This window comes from Heterocephalus glaber, unplaced genomic scaffold (assembly GCF_053883595.1).
Source record: "Heterocephalus glaber isolate CG9 unplaced genomic scaffold, H.glaber_assembly_v1.0 deba00001429, whole genome shotgun sequence".
Classification (NCBI taxonomy): domain Eukaryota; kingdom Metazoa; phylum Chordata; class Mammalia; order Rodentia; family Bathyergidae; genus Heterocephalus; species Heterocephalus glaber.
The window spans coordinates 17,841,848-17,860,971 of record NW_028258294.1 but is presented as its reverse complement, the minus strand read 5'-3'; the positions used below and the strand labels follow the sequence as shown (position 1 = coordinate 17,860,971).

The window sequence follows — 19,124 nt, the reverse complement described above, 5'->3', positions numbered from 1 at the left end:
CCTATCTCCAATACCCATATATATCTTTATTTGGACAGACTGAAATAGTCAAAGTTAATGATTATTGATGGTATCAGATTACTATCTCTTTGTTATTACAGGGAGATCAAGGAGAGCAAGAGTGTATTTAATACAAGTGCCTGAACATTAAGGGTATGTTTCTGTATCTTCCTTTTATAGTTCCCTACTCTTATATAATCTTTCCCCTTTGGTCACCCTTCCCAAATAAAACAAAGCTAAATCTACAAAATATCTAATAAACTCAATTTATTTACCTTTAAAGTTGTCGTCTCTCAACTTTTTCTTCGCTATTCCTTTCTTCTCTACTCCACTTTCTTCTCTTCTTTTCTCTACTTTCTTCCCCCAGTGAGGAGGATTGAAAGGATGGATAGGAATAAAAGGAGATGGGGAGATAGAAATAGAGGGAGAATGAAGCATAGGGGGAAAGGAAGAAGAAATCATAAAGGAAGTAGAAACAGGAGAAATTGGAGAGGGAAAAGCTAAATAAGTTGGAGGCAAATATGGAGAAGGAGATGAATCCAAAGGAGAGGACAAAAGAGGGCTAGGTGAAGGGGGAAGAGATGGAGAAGTAGAAGAGGAAGGTGAAGGAGAGGAGAGAACAGATGAAGAAGAAGAAAACACTACAGAGTGTGAAGAAGAGGATGTGGAAGTAGAAGGAGATGAAGTAAAAGAAGAGGATGGAGAATGACAAGGAGATGCATGGAAAATACTTGAGGCAGGTGGATGATCTATAAAGGCCTGGGGGTTTTTTGACAATGTGGCTTGGGAGAGAGATTGCTGACCTGACTGGAAAAGACCCAATCTAGCAGGATGCTCAGGGAATGGAGTGGTATCAGAGAGACTGGGGACTGGTTGATGAAGGGGATGACTGAATAAAGAAGGCTTCAAAGCAGGGAGAGCTTCCAAAGGGGCTGGGGAATCAACCAGTCGTGCTGGAAGGGAACGATGAATAAGGGCAGGCATTAGAGTAGCCGGGGTAGAACGCTGTGCTGGAAGGAAATGTTTAGGTCTGAAAGCTTTGTAAAATAACTTATTCTGTGAGTCAGGATCAGGAACGAATAGAGAACTTTGGGATGGATGAGATTGATGATCAGGTGGGCCAGAAGGAATAGGGGCTGGTAGACGAGGGAAACTGCTAGAAAAGCTGGAAGTAACTGGGGCAGGAGGGCGAGGAAGATATTTGATTGGGTAACACAGTGATGGGGGAGGCAAAAAGCTCTTTGGGAGAGTAGAGGGGACAGAAGGCAGAGTATGGGGCTGCCGCATGGGAGAAACAGTTGGGTAGCTAGGAAGAATTTGGGAATAGTGGGACAGTAATGGGGCCCGTGAAGAAGATAGCTGATCAGATAAGTAGGGATCAGGTGTGGAGACAGCCGGACAGGCAGGAATGGATCTGCACAGGTGGAAAAGCATTTGGACAGGTGGGAAGAAACAGCCTTATTAAGATTACTTTTGGGTTTACTGGATTGTCTCTAGACTTTTGATAGATGTTATTTTTTGTTCTGAGGGTCCATGCATGATCTTCCATTGATCAACCAGGGTGCTCTCACCGCAACTGAAAAATGTACATGGTTGACTCATGTTCCTTTTTTCTTATTTCTTTTTCTCAGAGTAGTTTTAGAAGTCTGTTAGCCATACAGATACTTGAATATGGACTGAAAAATCTGATGTAGAACATGGTACAAAGGGCAAGTAGAGGTCAAATAGACAACTGCTCATCTCCAGCCAGACTTTTCAGGGCAGCATGTGGCCAGAATCAGCTGTCTCACCAAAAATACATGGATATTGGAGATAGATATCTAACAATGTTATTGTAAAAAAGAGTAAGCAGTATTTAATATGGGGGGGAATATACCTTTTTCACCCTGTACCTGCCAGAAAGGTGAAGGTGCATTCTGAGATAAGAATTTGGTTCTTATGGAAGATTGATTACTTCTTATATTTTAAACTTTAGTCCTTTATTAATATTTTTATACTTTCTTATTTCTGGAAACAGTTTCTATGTTCATAAAAATATATTCTTTGATTTTTCTTGAGGCTTAAGCATAAATGCTCTCTACTGTTTCATAGAGTTTTTCTTTTAGGTGATCACATTACCAATATCTTAAACTATATTTATCTACTATTAGCATTTTCCACATTAGGACATTTTTTCATGAGTACTGATATACCTCTGCTTCTTTGGAAATTTCATTTCTTGGTATCACTTTATTAACATATTTCAGGTTTATATTTTATTGACAATGTATTTTAATGTGGTAATATTTGTTAATATTGGTAATATTTGCAAGCATTAAGTATATTTTAATTACCTAATATTTGAACCTTAATAAATCTCATATTTGTATGGCATTTATAGTTTATAAAACATTTTCATATACATTATTTACTACTGTTAGTTATGTGTGGAGAGAAATGCAACTTTGAAATAATGAAATTATACTGTTTTCTCTATAGATTGCATATATTTTTGTTTCCAATACATATGGTATAGATGCACACAGAGACAGATATTAGCTATCATAAAGTCAGTCATAATAATATATTGCAGTAACATGAAAACTAGGTATTTTAGTGCAGATTGAAGATGACTTTTCATAGAACAAAGATGATGTATATTTAGTGATCTAGAACAGATTTGCTGTCACGATAACTATCTGTTTCAGAGAACTCAGTTTTTCTGACATTTTAACTCTTCTAAGAGTGTAAGCAACTGAACATTATTGAACAAACAAGTCTATGATTTCATTTACTGCAGAAGAGGCATTTTAAAAATTGAAAATATCTGATTAACACAAAGTGTAACAACTGAGAGACAGAAAAAGAAACCTGAAAGTGAAGAGTCCCTGTATCAAAAATGCATATTACTTCTATACTAAATTGTTTTGAACTTTTTAATTCAGCTTAAATTTCCCTTGAGCCCTAGGGCCCATCTTTTCATTGTTTGTCAAGTTTTTTTAGATAAGCTTTCCCAGAAAGTAGTCTAAATTATATTGCCTTTATTGCCTACACTTGCATTTGTTCCTTACCACAGTGCTCTTCCGTTCTACTTTTCCCACTTCAATGTACTGCTTTGCTTGCTATAATAGTAAGCTTTCCTGTTGCTGGACACAATACCTGACACTCATAACTTGAAGGAGGAAGGGTTCAGTTTAGCTCAGTTTGGGGGGGATTCTTTTCATAGTCAGCTGGCTGGCACATCATGGTGGAAGGACATGGCAGAGCAGTTCATGCAGCCAGGGAGCACAGCAGGGGAACAGTGCCAGACAGGAATAGGTGAGGGACCACATATAATACCCAAGGCCTTGCCACCATGACCCTCCCAGACACAACCTGGAGCGTGCTCTACTAACCTGCTACCACATTTCTTTTTTTTTTTTTTTTGGTTCTGGGGATCGAACTTGGGACCTTGTGCAGGCGGCAGAACTAAAGCCCCAGCCTCCTGCTACACATTTCTTAATCCAATGAAGTTGATGTGTGATGATTAATGGGAACACCTGTGATTAACTAAGTAATATAATAATTGTAAAAATTACAGTATCTGTCTATCTTCCTATTTATTTTGTGGTACTGGGGATTAAACCCAGGGCTTTTGCACTGAACTAACTTCCCATCAGTTTTTAAGTCTGGAGACAGGGTTTCACTAAATCAGTAAATTGCCCAGTCTGGGCTCAAACTTGTGATCCTCCTTTCTCTGCTTCCCAGAGGGCTGAGATTACAGGTGTGTGACACCATGCCCAGCTTCTCCTAAATAGCATATCACAGGAAATGGAGGGAGGGTGTAGGGGAGGGAAAGGGGAAGTAAAAAGAATCAAGATGTGTTATGTACATGTACCAATTCTCCTAGATGAATGTAATCATTATGTACTGCAAATATGTACTAATAAAAATTCTAAAAAGACGAAGTCCTCATTTTTATTACCTACATACCACTTTACTTGAATTTCCACACCTTTAGTCTTATCCTATTTTTTTTTCCACTCTGGCACTGTTTCTGAGATATAAATGTGTGCTTGTTTCAAATCTTTCACTAAGTGTATCTAGAATGAATTTTTTAACAAGGCTCTTCATGGTTTAACTCATGTCATCCTTTCTAACCTATCTGCCCACAACTCTTCTCAATGTACACATAAGCCAAGCTGAATCATGTAACGTTCTTCTAGCACAACATGGCCTTTCATGCTTTTTTTGTACACACTAATTATTCCTTCTATCTGAAGTTTCCTCTCATTTTGTCTCTCATAATCCCAGAGGCCACAAGGGCTGCAACTGGCAAAACCATAGGGGCAAGGCCACCCAATCCCTTTACAGTTCACATCTCACCATAGCTTGCCCCAGGTACTGAACATGGAGCTTTAATTTAATGTTTTCTCTACTGGAGAATTTATCCCCAGTATCTTGTAGGATTTAATGTTTTCCCTACTGGGTTTCAGTCTTACTTTGGCCTCATTTTTTTCTATACCCATTTCTTCTCGTTGGAATGGAAATATCTGTTGTGTCAGCATTGCTTAATTTTTAAATTTTTACCTAGGCTCACAGCTATAGTTTGGCTTGAGTCTCAGAGGAGACTTTGGACTTAGACTTCTCAGCAATACTGGAACTGTTTAAGAATTTGGCAACTCATATACATGGACTACATACATTTTTTCATAAAGAGATGGACATGCGGACTTTTGTGGAGGCAAAGGGTGGGATGTTATGGTTTAGATCTAGAATGTTCTCCAAAGTCTCATGTGTTCATAGATGGGGCTTTTGGAAGGAGAATGGATCATGGGGGCACTATCCACTGATGAATCCATAGCTCAATGTGCTGTCAGGATGTGGGGCCTGGTCAGAAGACATGACATGGGCCACTGAGGGTGTGACCTAGAAGGGTGTATCTCCCTCGCTGGCTCTTTGCTTCTGGATGCCATGGGATGAACATCTGTTATCCACCCAAGCCCTTCCATCATGCTGCATCTGCCTTGGAGTCAGCTGACCATGAACTGAAAATATGAGCCAAAATGAATCTGTCCTCTAAGTTTTTGGTGTTGGATATTCTGTTCCAGTGATGAGAAAGTGATTAAAATACTTATTATATACCTTTTTGTAGTACTGGAGACTGAACCCACAGTATAAGCTAGGCAAGCACTGTACCACTGAACTACATCTCAGCCCTATCTTTTTATTTTTTGTTAGATCTATTTTTCTTCAATAAACCATAATAGTGTTATTCTAATTTAGGCACTAATGACATATCTCTTATATTATCTCAATAATTTTCTTTCTAGTCTTCAGGCTTCCAAATTCTATCTACTCTATTCTCCATCATTCATACCATTTATCTTTTTAAAATTATAAAGAGGATATCATTCACTCCTTTAAAATCCCCATTGGTTCTCCATCAGTTATAGGATAAAATTCAAACTCCTTGACTAAATGTATAAACTCAAATACGATTTCAGTTAATATTCTAGATAATCTCCTGTTCTACTAGCAACACAACCTGTACTCCTGCCCCTCTAAACAGGTTCCATTTCCTTTAGGGTCTGTGTCTTTTATAACCCTCTAACTTATACATTCCTAAAACCCAATTCATGCTTCTTTATTAGACAATTCTTTCTTACTCATTCTTCACAATATTTTTAATTTTTGTGTTTATCACTTTGTTAATAATTCTATAACAGCCCCCAGAATACAGTATTACATATGAGTTCTAATGTAACTACTGTTACATGGGGTTACCATGTAACTGCAAACCCTTCTTGGGCAGAGGACTATATCTCATTCATGTGTGTAACCCAAGATATTCAATGTATAGCATAGAGTATGTACTTGACTCATTTTATATTTTTTATCCTACTCAACCTCTCTAGACTGCATTTCTGTTACTTATCATTTTGACATTCATGTTTAAACAGGGTAAGATCTCTCTCATTTGAAAGGAAAAGACCATATCTCATCCCTACATTTCTTCTGGTTATTATCTTATAACTCTTTTATGTTCATGGGCAAGCTACACTTATCTTTCTTTCTTTCCATTTCTTTCAACTCATTGCAATCTATTTTCTGCCCCTACCACTCCACTGAAATTGCTGTCAAAAGTTGCCAGTGACTTTTTTGTTGTGAAATACAGTGAACTCATTGCTTCTGTCTGGATATTCTGTCTTTGCTTCTCCAGATTCATTTTCTACACTTTCCCACTTGACTGCATTCTACAGAGACTAAATACTAACTTGTTTTCAGACTCATGGCTGAGTTTGGCTAATGGATGACACTAGCACGAGACAGGATGTTGACAGAGCAGCTTTTGGTACTTATTCCTCTGGTTTTCCTCCCTGCTATGCTTGATTTAGCAGTGGCTATGTTCCTTTACCTAGGCCCATGGATTCCATTTATCAGCCCTCTTTCACAACTACAGTTCTTTTCAATTCAGGTGTGTATTGGTAACACTGACTTTGCTGACAGTTCTGGGGGACGTCACAATCCTTTGTTGGCTTCATACCCTCTTTATTAACATCTCACCCAATCTTTTAAAATGTGCCTCCTGTTTCCTGCCAGGATCCTGACAGACACAACTTTTTATGTTCCCAATTCACTGATTCTTTAGAAGTCATTTGATCTCTGCAAACTATTTCTTTTTCAGGAAACTTGATCCTTCCTTAGTTTCTACAACACTACCCTTTTCTAGTCCTGTGTTAATAATTCTGTTTCTATTTGCAGGCGTCTCTTTTTCCACCTCTTAAATGTTGTTGTTCTCTAGAGTTCATCACAGGACTGCATCTATTGTCATTTCTCTTGAGTTCTAGATCATATAATTTCCATATTTGTTGAAATAGTCTTATCTTTCAATTATCTACAAAAAAGTTCTCATTGGATTGGAATGATATGTTTTATAAATCTGGATTTTACTCATCTGCTTAAAATTTTCTTAAACTCTAGGATAAAGTTTATAGTCCTTAACATATAGATGCATTTACCTTTACAGTCTCACATCTACAAAAGGTGTTAGTATTTTGCACTCTATGATTTAACCAAATTGTCACTCTTGTAATATATGATCCCTTCTACTGTCCTTGGCCTTTACACATGCTCATTATTTTGTCTGTAAAGCTATCTACCCAACTTCTCCATGATTAACTCCATTTTCTCCAAAGCTTTGTTGAGGAGTTCTCTATTTCATGAGTTCTTTCCTTAAGTCTATTGAAGACTGAGGATAAATTAATTTTTTCTTAGCTGCAATAAAGGGAATAATTGACCACAGGGATTCTAAAAATGGAATAATGTTATACAAAGGTAAAATAGCAACATAATCTATTCTATGAAGTATTGATATCTTTATATAAGTAAATTGAAATATTATTATCATTGCACACAGGTGAGGAGTAACTGATGAACAGGTCCACAAATTTAGTCACTAGAGATTATTATATACAGATAGTTATACATAGTAATAATAAATTACTTACCTATGGCTTATTGTTGGTCTGTGGGCAAAGGGAAGGTGTACTTCTGATTTCAAGTTAGATTCTTGAATTTGTTTGAGGGCCTCTTCTAATGGAGGAATAGGTTTTTGGAAAACTAAGAGGATCATAAAGAAAGATCAAACAATAAAGAATTACTCTATCATCAATGGTCTATATATAATTTAGTTGTTCAATGGATAAAACAGTACTTTAAGCCACTTGTACAAAGAAAATATTTTACAATAGTATAAATATTAAAATTTGACATCTAATTTTCAAAAGAAAAAATATTTCTTGGAAATTTTCATCACCAATTTTAAGAATTACCTGAAAAAAAAGAAACTTTGAGACATCTCCACACTCTTTATTCTGTCATATAAAACCCTCTATATTTGACCTCATAGTCCCATAAATTTCTGACAAAATTTATAAATATTCCTATGAATAAAAGGGAAAATATAAACTAACATTTATCAAACATTCACTGTTACAGGCCTTAATTTTAAGGACTTTATATGTACTGTATGAACTAATTTAATTCTCACTATGGCTTATGAGACCATTGCTATTTGAATTTTACAGCTAAGAAGAACAAGATATAGAAAAGCCAAGTAACTTGTTCAAACTCTTGAACTAGTATGGACATTTATGTACACACTGCTCTGTACAGCCTTTAATCCAAACCTGCCTCCTGTATGTATTCACTGTCCCAAAGCTTTCTAATGTGCAGTTTGATGTTCAATACACTCATTTCTTTTGCTTTTCAAATATTCTCTTTCATCTTCTTGCTTTAAGAATATTGCTTCTCCTGTAGCCTTCAGTATATTTATTTATTTATTTATTTATTTATTTATTTATTTATTTTTGGTACTGGGGATTGAACTTGGGACCTTGCGCTTGCAAGGCAGGAAATGGAACCACTGAGCTAAATCTCCGGCCCCCTTCAGTATATTTATTACATGATGATTAATTCAAACTCAAATTCTAGAGGCGATTCATTTCCCTAATCAGTTGGTGATGACTTAATATGCTAGGGAAGAGAGTTGTGAGATGGTCTGCTGATATTCTAATCATAAACGACATATACAGTGACTATCAAGCTTTAGGTAGCATCTTATTCTTGAAGGGTATTATAATAAATACTTCAAACAAAGTAACTTACTAAATAATAGGAAATTATTTGTCACAATTCCACAGGCTGAGAAGTCCAAGATCAAGGCCCATTTCCACACAGAGGGTAACTTTCAGTTGTGTTCTCATCTTATTGGAGGGCTAAGTAGCTCTCTGTGATCTCTTTTAGGTACTAATTTCACACATGAGAAAGTCATAATCTAATCAGATCCCAAAGGTCTCTTTTACTATCCATCACCACAAGGGTTAGAATTTAAACATACGAATTTTGGAAGAGACACCATAGCAAACATTGACTGTTTTTCTAATTATTATACTCAATTTCCAACATGGGTCTTTATTGGTGGTCTCAGATGCCACCCCTAAGAGTAAAGGATATACATATCCTTGGATTCTTATTCTCTGCTCTTTTTTTTTTTTTTTTTTGGTACCGGGGATCGAACTCGAGTCCTTGCGCTTGTGGGGCAGGCAGTGGAACCACTGAACTAAATCCCTGGCCCTTATTCTCTGCTCTTGCAAGTATAGGGGGTAGTTAAAATATGTTCAGGAAAATCCACTTATCTTAAATACCTTTAATTTCAACAAAAATTCCCATTTTTAACATCAGGCTATTCAATAGGCTATTAATTTCACCAATAAAGTCTCATGTTGGAAACTGAGTATGCTATCATGTTAATGTTTATGCCTCTTCCAAAATTCATATGTTGAAATCCTAACCCCTATAAATCTCCACTGTCTCCATCAACTATCTTCAATAATTTAAAATATTGATTTAATATATTTGATAAATTTACATCCTATATATCTCTTATATGCATGTAGATAAAGGATAGCCATGTGTATAAAGATGTACATTTAAAAGCATTGCTCTCTAGTCACATAACTATATGTATACTTGACTATATAGTTGACTTCACTGTTTTTTTTGTTGTGTATTTTTTAGTTTTTTGAGACAGGGTCTCACAGTATAGTTGAGGATGGCCTTGAACTCAATATGCAGTCCAAGTTGGCCTTGAACTCGGTGACACTCCTGCCTCAGCCTCTCAGGCCATGGGATATTTAATTGTAGAATACAATGAGATGGCATCTCAGCTTAATCCAGGGCTAAGCACAGGCTAGCATATGATAGTATAAGGTGGCTGAATGCATTAAGGGTCTGTCTATCTATCTTTGTGAAGCTTTGACACAGAAGCCAATTCTGTCTTTCTACTGAGGTACAAATATCTGGATATGACACCAAAGAATTGACCATAATCATATTTAAATTCTTAAATTGGTTATAAGTTTTTTGTTGGATTATATTACTTTGTAGACTTTTTTGTTCTGCTAGTCTCTCAAATTAAGAATTTGAACCAAACTGAGGATAAGATGCCAGAATGAATGTTACACTAATTTCCTGAACTCAAATGTTAATATTTTTGTTGTTAATTTTAAAATGATAAAACTGTAAGCCACTTTGAAGTTGAAATAAACTTGTAAGCTAATAGAAAATTTACTAATAGAGGCAACAAAATATTCTCTAATAAAACCTAAATCAAATTACTGTTCTTCATTTTGTTAAAGTCCTATTTATTTAAAAAGCATGGTGGTCTTTTTAGTTTTGGTTTCTTCATTTATCATGACAATAGTCAGGTCAAATGTGATCATAACTTTAATTTTTGTTCTCGTATTGCTCGAGAAATTAAGGTACCTGCTCTCCTCCGCTGTGAAAGAGGGATATGGGCACGTTGGAATTTTTCAGTAACTTCTTCAAACTTCTGTTTTCTTTGTTGAAGTATTTGTTCTCTAATTTGGTATTCCCTTTCTTCGTGTTCTTTTCGTTTTTCTTCAAAAGCTCTACATTTAAAACATAAGCAAGTAACAGAAATAGGCAATAAATTAAAAAAAAAGAGGAAATAGTTTTAAGACAATGCTATTTATTGTATAATAGTGTTTTCATAGTTCAAACCTTTACTCAGAAAGAACAAATCTTAGATTTTGAAAAACACTATCTTGGCTAAGAATTTAAATGTATTTGGGTTGTTTCCAAATTTAGCAATCACAAACTGTCTTGCTATAAACATGGGTGCACATGCTTTTAATAATTTTGGAGGGTCAGGGATTTAGCTCAGTGGCACCGTGGCCTGCTTCACAAGCGAAAGGTCCTGAGTCTGATGCCCGGTACTGAGAAAAAAAAAAGCCTCTAATTATTTTGGGAAGATACTCAGAAGGGGAATAGCTGGGTCAAAGTAGACCTCTAATCCTAATTTTTTGAGCAATCTCCACACTAGTTTCCACCAGTCTTCACTCCCACTAACAGTGGGGCAGGGTTCACTTTTTTCCCACAGCCCTGCCAGCATGTGTTGTTGTTTGACTTCTTGATAAAAGCCATTCTCTCTAGGGTGGGATGGAATCGCAGCGTTGTTTTAATTTGCATCTCTCAGATGACCAGTGATGTTGAAGATTTTTTCATACATTTATTTGCTGTTTGTAATTCTTTATCTGAGAAGTGTTTATTCATTTCAGATGCCTATTTTTTGGATTGGGTCCTTAAATTTGGGGGGTCTGATTTTTTTCAATTCTTTTATTTTCTAGATATTAGTCCTTTGTCTGAGGGACTACTGGTTAAATTTTTTTCCCCACTCTGTGGGTTGTCTTTTCACTCTGTTGGTGGTTTCTTTTGTGGTGAAAAAATTTTTTAATAGGATGAGATCCCAGTTGTTGATTCTTTGTATAATTTCCCATGCAGTCTGGGTTTTGTTCATGAAGTCTTTGCCTACTCCTGTGTCCTTAAGAGATTTACCTATTCTCCCTTCTAGCCAATTTACTAGTTCTGTTTTAATATTTAGATCTTTAAAAAATTTTGATTTTAGCTTAGTGCCTGGTGAGAGACATAGGTCTAGTTTTAGTCTTTGAAAAATAGAAAACCAGTTTTTCCAGCACCACTTATTAAAGAGGCTCTTTCCTCCAGTGAACATGTTTGGCCCTTTTGTCAAAGAGAAAGTGGCTGAGCATGTTTGGGGTTGTTTCCGCCTCTTCCAGTCTGTTCCATTGATCCTCAGGTCTGTTTTTCTGCCAGCACAATGCTGTTTTTATCACAGTAGCTCTGTAGTATAATTTCAAGTCAGGGATTGTGATGCCCCCTGCCTTGCCTTTGTTGCCCAGAATAGTTTTTGTTATTCTAGGTTCCTTTTGGTTCCAAATAAATTTTAGGAATGTTTTCTGTAGTTCTGTGAGGTGTGCTAATGGTATTTTGTTTGAGATTGCATTAAATCTATATAACAATTTTGGGAGTATGGCCATTTTCACATGTTGGTTCTTCCTACCCAAGAGCAGAACTTAAATATATTTTTATGTGGTAATTTAAAAACCTCATCTACATCTTTTGCGGATAAGAGAAGGCTCTGCAATGAGGCCTCTTCTGATTTCTAGCAGGACTGTATACCTGTTCCCATCTCCCATTGCTTTACTGTGGGAAAATCTTTTTCTAAGAGTTATGCTAATTCTGGTAATGCTAATAACTAGTTCATTAATGAAAGAAGCAGCCTTGCAAAATATGGGGCAGTAGCCAAGCTTGATGATGTACTTTGGGAAGCTGAGTAAGGAGGATCACAAGTTTGAGCCTAGTCTCTGCAACTTAGGGGCTTAGAGAGTCCTGTCTTTAAAAAAATAAAAAAGGAAAAGAAAAGAAAGAAAAAGAGCTGGAGCTGTAGTTCAGTGTGAAGGCCCTACCTTCAGTTCCCAATACCGAAAACAATAAATAAAAAAAAATTGTGGGGCCATCAAGGAAATATAGCATATATTTTTTCCTTTTAGACAACAATTTAAAATTGGCTGTCACATTAAGTCTGAACTGTGATAAAAAATCCAGACAGGTTATATAAAATTGTTAATTTCCATCTCCTCTTGTAAATTTAGAAGATTTGAAAATGTGTGTGTGCACAGTACTATTCAAAAATAATTTGCTAGCAAGTAAGAAAAATAAAAAGGCACTGGTAAACTCACTGGTACAGAAGCCTCTGAGACTTCCTTGCAATGCACAAATTTGAAAAATGGTTGACAAGAAATCTTTTAAGATTTTTAGTGCCATACATGACTATTACTCATTCTTCTAAAAACTTCCTCTGTCTGGATCATTATTCCAGCATAAATAATTCAATTTTAGGGTACTAAGCTTTTGGGTAGTAGGGCTATGTATCTTCAAGCAGTCCAACCCTGTGGTGGTAGGCAGTAGTGGTATAGTGCAACAGATAGGGAAAGATTTTTAGCTCTCTAAACAATTTCTTTTAACAATCTCTCCAGGTCAAGAGAAGGAGCTGCTTTTACTGTTTGACTCAACATAGTACTGGAACTCTTACCCAGAAAAATTAGGCAAGAAAAAGAAACAAAAGGCATCCAAATTGCAAATAGAAGTAAATTTTCTTTCTTTCTTTCTTTTTTAGGAATCAAATCCAGGACCTTGTGCATTCAGGCAAGTGCTGTACCACAAGGCAGGCTGCCATAACAAAGAATTATCTCTTTCAAAATGTCAATAATAACACTGTTGGAAATTCTTGCTTCAATGCTATAATAATCAGGCTAGTGTAGTACTGTTATAACTAATTGTTTACATAAAACTAATCGTTATGGTCATAAGGGTAAACAGACCAATTGAGTAGAATATGAGTCACAGAGGCAGACCCTCAATACAATGATTTTTTTAAAAATAGGTGAAAAACTACCAGAAAGGGAAATAAACTTATTTTTCAACTTATGTCCCAGTACCATTTGTTGAAAAATAGGTCAGGACCATTTATTATGGGGAATACAAACTTTTAAAAAGTTGTAGGCCATGAACAATTAGGAAAGTATAAAACCATTTTATACTTATTATATAGTTAAAATTAAAAGTCTGGGAAAGTTATGAAGCCAGTAGTATTCAAATACATAGCTGGTGGGTATGTGAAATGGTCAGCCTCTTTAAAAACTTGTTTGATAACTTCTATATGGTTAAACTTAGATATACTCTAAGATCCAGTACTTCCACATTTAGTTATTTACTCAGAAAATGAAACATGTCCATTTCCTACTTAGGGATTACCTCATATTTGACCATTTTGGTTTGAATTATCTTTCAGCCAATAGCTTTATTACTAGCTTCCAATTAGAACAAGCCAGGGGCCATCAACAGGAGAATGGATTAACAAATTATAGCATATTTTTATAATGGAATACCACTCACCAGTGGAAAAAGAATGAAATATTGATAAAAGTAATAACATGGATGAATTTCAGCATTATGTGAAAGAAGTCAGAAACAAAGATGAACAAGTAAAACTAATTCTTTTTTTTTTGGTACTGGGGATTGAACTCAGAACCTTGAGCTTTTGAGGCAGGTGGCAGCACCACTGAGCTAAATCCCCAGCCCAAGAAAACTAATTCTGACAATAGAAATTAAACAGTGGTTGCTATAAGGGGTGGAACTTGACCACAAGGAATTTGAGTGTATATAAAAAAGAATGAAAATGAGAGATCATAGAGTAAAAAGCTCAGTTTTAAAGAAGTGTCGATATGAGGATTGGGATTATAAAAAAAAAAAATCAAAAAACAAAAAAATGGCAAAAAGATAAATGGACTAGATAACTTGGTAGGATCTTTGAATTGCAGAACTCAGGGTACTGGAGAAAGTGAAATGAAAGTACAGGACTTTGTAGATCAGGGGTTGAGGCACCTGAAATTCAGACTTAGGAGGCAGAAGGCTAACTTGTAATAGACCAGGTGAAGTGCAAATGAAGGGATGAAGTTGAGGAGAATGACAGGCCACCAGCTTGGATGGATGGCCTTTGAAGATATTAAAATCACAAAGAACAGTCAAATGAATAGTGGTAAAAGACAGAAAGAGTCAGGTGTTAAAGCTTTCAAGAAATAACAGAGGATGTTGAGATGATTGTAGTAAGAAGCAGTGCTGAGCAGCGTATTTTGATGGCATGTGTTTCGAAAGAGTGGAGATTTTAGAGAAAAAACTCAGCAATGGTAGGAAGTGACAATGAGGAGCAGAGATGACACCTCATAACTCATCTTTTGTATCCACTAGTTTCTTCATACTTTGACAGTATAGTTTTCTAACTTCCTTTAATATCCTTTGTCAAGAGAAAAAACAGAAGCTGTAGCTGAACACTTGTCACATACCTAAAAATTTACCTACCTCAATATTTACCTGAGATAGTGAACAAGAAGGACCTGCTTTACATAAGGTAAATAGAGAAATTTCTCTGGAGATATGACATTTAAGCTAAAAATTTCAGAATACAGGTATCATTCATGAAAATGTGAGGACAAAAAGTGATTTAGACAGAAGAAACTTAGCAAATGTTCCAAGTTGGGAAAAAGAAAAGTAATCAGCACGTTGGAAAAATTGAGAAAATATTACCAATTCAAGAAAGTTTGGCAATGAGGAATGATAGATTCTCAAGCTAAGAGGTGGTAGTTTCCTTGTTATACTCAGAATTTTGTGTGTGTGATACTGAGGAGTGAACCCAGGGGCATTCTACTACTGAGCTCTAGTCCAGTCCATTTATTCAATTAATTAATTAATTAAGGTAGTACTGGGGATTAAACACAGGGCCTTCAAACTGAGCTTCATCTCCAGCCTCTTAAACATTTTTTTTTAAAAAAATTTGACACAAGTTCTTGTTAAATTGCTCAGGCTGGCAAACTTGGGATCCTCCTGCCTCAGCCTCCAAAAGTGCTGGGACTACAACTTTACATCACAATGTTTGGCTGGAAAGTCATGCTTGATAGCAAATTAACATCACTATCATTTCATGTTGTTCCACAGTGGCCCTGTTCTGTGGTCTAAAATGTATACATTTTCAGGACCATGGCATAGTCTGTTCTAAACTAAGTCAAATTAAGCACAATAAAATGTGACGAACAAGCAGACTTTTCTATTCCTGAACTGAATGATAGTACCAATAATAAAAAGTTTATCAATCAATTATAGTGATCATTACTATTGTTCCTTAATAACGAGTTGCTCAATTTCTTTTGTACTATTATGTGCTAAGCATGGTTGTAAGTGCTGAAGAAACAGAGCTGTCAATAAAAATGAGAAAGATGTTCTTTACATTGCAGAAGTCAGAGTTGGAAGAGTATGTTGTCACTTTCCCTTAACCCTGGAACTAGCCTTTTTCACAAAAGAAACAGGGTCTGCCTTGATAACTTTGGAAGGGTCTGTTCAACTTGTGCAGTTCTGCCTCATGAAAGATGCAGAATACCTTGGCTCACAGTGAACTGCCTTATTAAATAAAAGCCATATGCCACTCTTTGTTCTGTTTTCCCTAGAGTTTACAACTATGGAATATTATTTTCTTCTGATGGGAAATAGTCTTAAAAGTGAAAAAACAACCATCATGGCAATAGCCTTCTTTGACAGCAGAAACTAAGTGGTAAAATTAAAGAGAACCTAAGATCCTGACTTGTAGAACTAGAGAGCCTGCCTTCTGTGATGCATTTCTTTTTTCTAAGTGAAGCTACATTTCAAATTTAGGTAGTTACAACTTTCTAGAAATACAAAAAAATTAACTTTAAGACCCAATCATATTTTGAAATAATTAGAAATTAAAGAAATCAAAAATTAGGGATACAGTATCATCTTTTCAAATTGGAGAAAAATAGTTTTTAGGAATAAAAATATCAAACAATAATGCCCACAGCCTATAAGACATAAAACTAAGCCAAAGAATGCATTGTTTTCATTATTTGACAAAGAAATTTGTGTCTTAGATTATTAGTCTTGTGTTTGCCAAGACATAAAATTATTTGAATTCCCCCAAATCTATAATGAAAACTGTATTTTCCAATAGATTGTCTTTTTTTTTTTTTTTTGTGGTACCGGGGCTTGAACTTGGGCGCTTGTGCTTGTGAGACAGGCGGTGAAAACACTGAGCTAAATCCCCAGCCCTACACTGTATTTTATTAGACTGGAAAAGAAAACAAACAAAAAGTAAAACATGATCCTTATATTACTGGTGAGGAAAACACCTAAAATGAATGTGAATATTAATAAAATCTCATAAATTTTAATCATAAGTGTCCTTATTCATAATTATTATCTTAGACTCAGTTCTAACAAAATATTCTATTTACTAGGTTATAATATATTAGAAACCTAAAAGACAAAAGGTAATGGAGCTTCTAGAAGGAGAAATACTAACATCAAAAAGAAAAAATTCTGCTTCTGGGAAAATGGAGGTAGACATACTTTTTGCTATTTCTCCATTAAGTACAACTAAAAGTCCTGAACATAGTGCCTATGTGTGTCTCTGTATGTATGTACATACACAGCCATGCACAATGACAATTTTCATCAACAACAGACCACATATACAATGGTGATCCCATAAGACTTTTAAGGAGCTGGGAAAATCCTACTGTCTAGTATTTTTACCGTACCTTTTTAATGTTAATGTTAAAGTTGCCTATGGTGTTCTATATAGCAACATGCTTTGTGGATTTGTAGCCTAGAGGCAAGAGGTTATATACCATATAGCCTAGATGTATAGTAAGCTATCCATCTAGCATTGTCTAAGTATATTCTATGATATTTACACAATGATGAAATCACCTGATGTATTTCTCAAAATATATCCCCACTATTAAGTGAAATGTGACTTTTGAAGATAGATGCCATAATGAGAGTCTGAAAGATGAAAGAAAATGTTGATCGGTTAGGAAATTGGGAACCTAAGGAACAACATGGTGGTAAGTTCCTTGGGTTCTCTTTTTGATTCATACATCTCTGACTGGAGTGGAAGAAACTGGCAACTTGGTGATGTTAACAGGGTCACATCAAAACTAAAAACCCCGACTAAAGTTTGTTCTCTCCTGCTTCATAATGAGGAAAAGAGCAGTCTAGCAAGGCAGAAAACTTTTAGATAATAATACTACTACTTCATTTCAAATATCACAGAAATAAATGTGGCAGTCTCCCACCTAGCTAGCAAAGGTTGAATGAAGAGCTTAGATTATTACTCTTGGCTCCCCTGTAACACACTTTTGCAGAGATGGTGTCAGGCAAACTAAATTGAAAGCTTGGCTTTCGTGTTTGCCTGTTGACAATGAGGCTTTCCTTCAAGTCAGATATTAGTAAAGACTATGTGGGAAGCCTGGACTTCCCTTCACCCCTTCCCCTACCTTTCCAGGTTTGGATAGTATCTGAGGAAGCTTGTGGAGAAACTTGACTTTCACTACTATCCAGCAATGATAGGCCATTCTCATTGTTGTAGAACTCCCACTACTGCCAAGTACTAATAAAGAGGCCTTCCCCATCTCTGGTGTTTAGAGGCTGAGTAATGGACCTAGACTTCTACCTCCACCTGTCAGTAGTAAAGCATTTCTCCTTTCCCTGATACAGCAATGAGACAGTATATTAGCTGGTTTTCCATCACTGGGACAAAATACCTGACACCTGAAACTTAAGGAAAAGTTTATTTTGGCTCACAATTTCAGAAGGTGCAGTCCTCAGCTGGCTGGCTGTAAGGCAGACATGGAACAGCAGGACCTGGTGGAGGAAAGCTTCTCACCCCATGATGGCCAGCAAGCACAGAGAGAGGAAGGGATTGGGGACAAGAATATCCATCCAGGTCACACTCCCACTGATCCACCTCCAACAAGGCCCCACCTCCTAACAGCACATTCAGCTATGAACTCATCAATGGATTAATCCACTGATGAGTATAGCACCCACATGATCCAGTTACCTTCCAAAAGTCCCATATCTAAACACATGAGACTTCTGGGGGAACATTTTCGATCTAAACTATAAGAAAAAGCCAACTAAAGTTGAAAATTTAAATAAGTTGCAATCTTATGAAAAGATTCAGTTTCAAGTGAAAATCATTTGTCATTCTAAGAACCAGGAAGATTTCAAACTGAATGGAAAAAAACCACAACAAAACCCAATGAATGCCAACACCAGATGGCAGAGAGTTGGAATTATCTGACAAAGATTATAAAGCAGTGATGATAAAAATGTTTTAATGAGCAACTACGAAAATGTTTGTGAATGGAGAAATAAAAAGCTCCAGAAAATATGTAGAAGATATAAGGAATCAGTATTAAGAAGAATCAAATAGAAAATTTAAAAATCTAAAAACTGAAATAAAACCTCAATAGTTTGATTAGATGAATCAACACAGTAAAGATATCAATTCTTCCCATCTCACAGTTCTTTTCAAAATGCCAATACTATTTTTTCAGGTTTAGATGAGATTATTTTAAATTTTATATATAAAGGCAAAACAATTAGAACACCTAAATTAATTCTGAAAAATAATAAAATGGAGAATTAGTCCATATGATTTGAAGACTTGTTATATAGCTACAATAGTTGAAATTATGTAGTGTTAGTGGAGGAGTAGATACAAAACAGAACCAGAAAGAGACTCAAACAGATATGGCCTGCTGATTTTTGACAGGGTGAAAAAGCAATTCATGGAGGAAAGATAGGCTTTTCAATAAATAATGCTAGACAATTGGACATTTACAGGTTACCCCCCCCCAACAAAA

The 19,124-nt window shown here is 35.9% G+C and overlaps 1 protein-coding gene across 11 annotated transcripts in view; it reads right to left on the bottom strand.

Moving 5' to 3' along the window:
- The window catches only part of Cep126 (centrosomal protein 126), a 101,299-nt gene that overhangs the window by 70,681 nt on the left and 11,494 nt on the right, over window positions 1-19,124 (bottom strand). For 9 of the 11 annotated variants that reach the window (XR_015451633.1, XR_015451634.1, XR_015451635.1 and 6 more), the window contains exons 3-4: window positions 10,288-10,433; window positions 7,470-7,581 (exon numbers count right to left, since the gene is read on the bottom strand). Coding sequence is in view for 6 of the 11 variants with exons in the window: in XM_004870802.3 (XP_004870859.1) it covers window positions 7,470-7,581; window positions 10,288-10,433 (258 nt within the window). In the remaining 5 variants the exon portion in view is untranslated. Of the gene's footprint in view, window positions 1-275; window positions 358-7,469; window positions 7,582-10,287; window positions 10,434-17,181; window positions 17,201-19,124 lie in introns of those variants that run through there. The other 2 variants (XM_087212319.1, XM_021249018.2) reach the window with 2 other exon arrangements.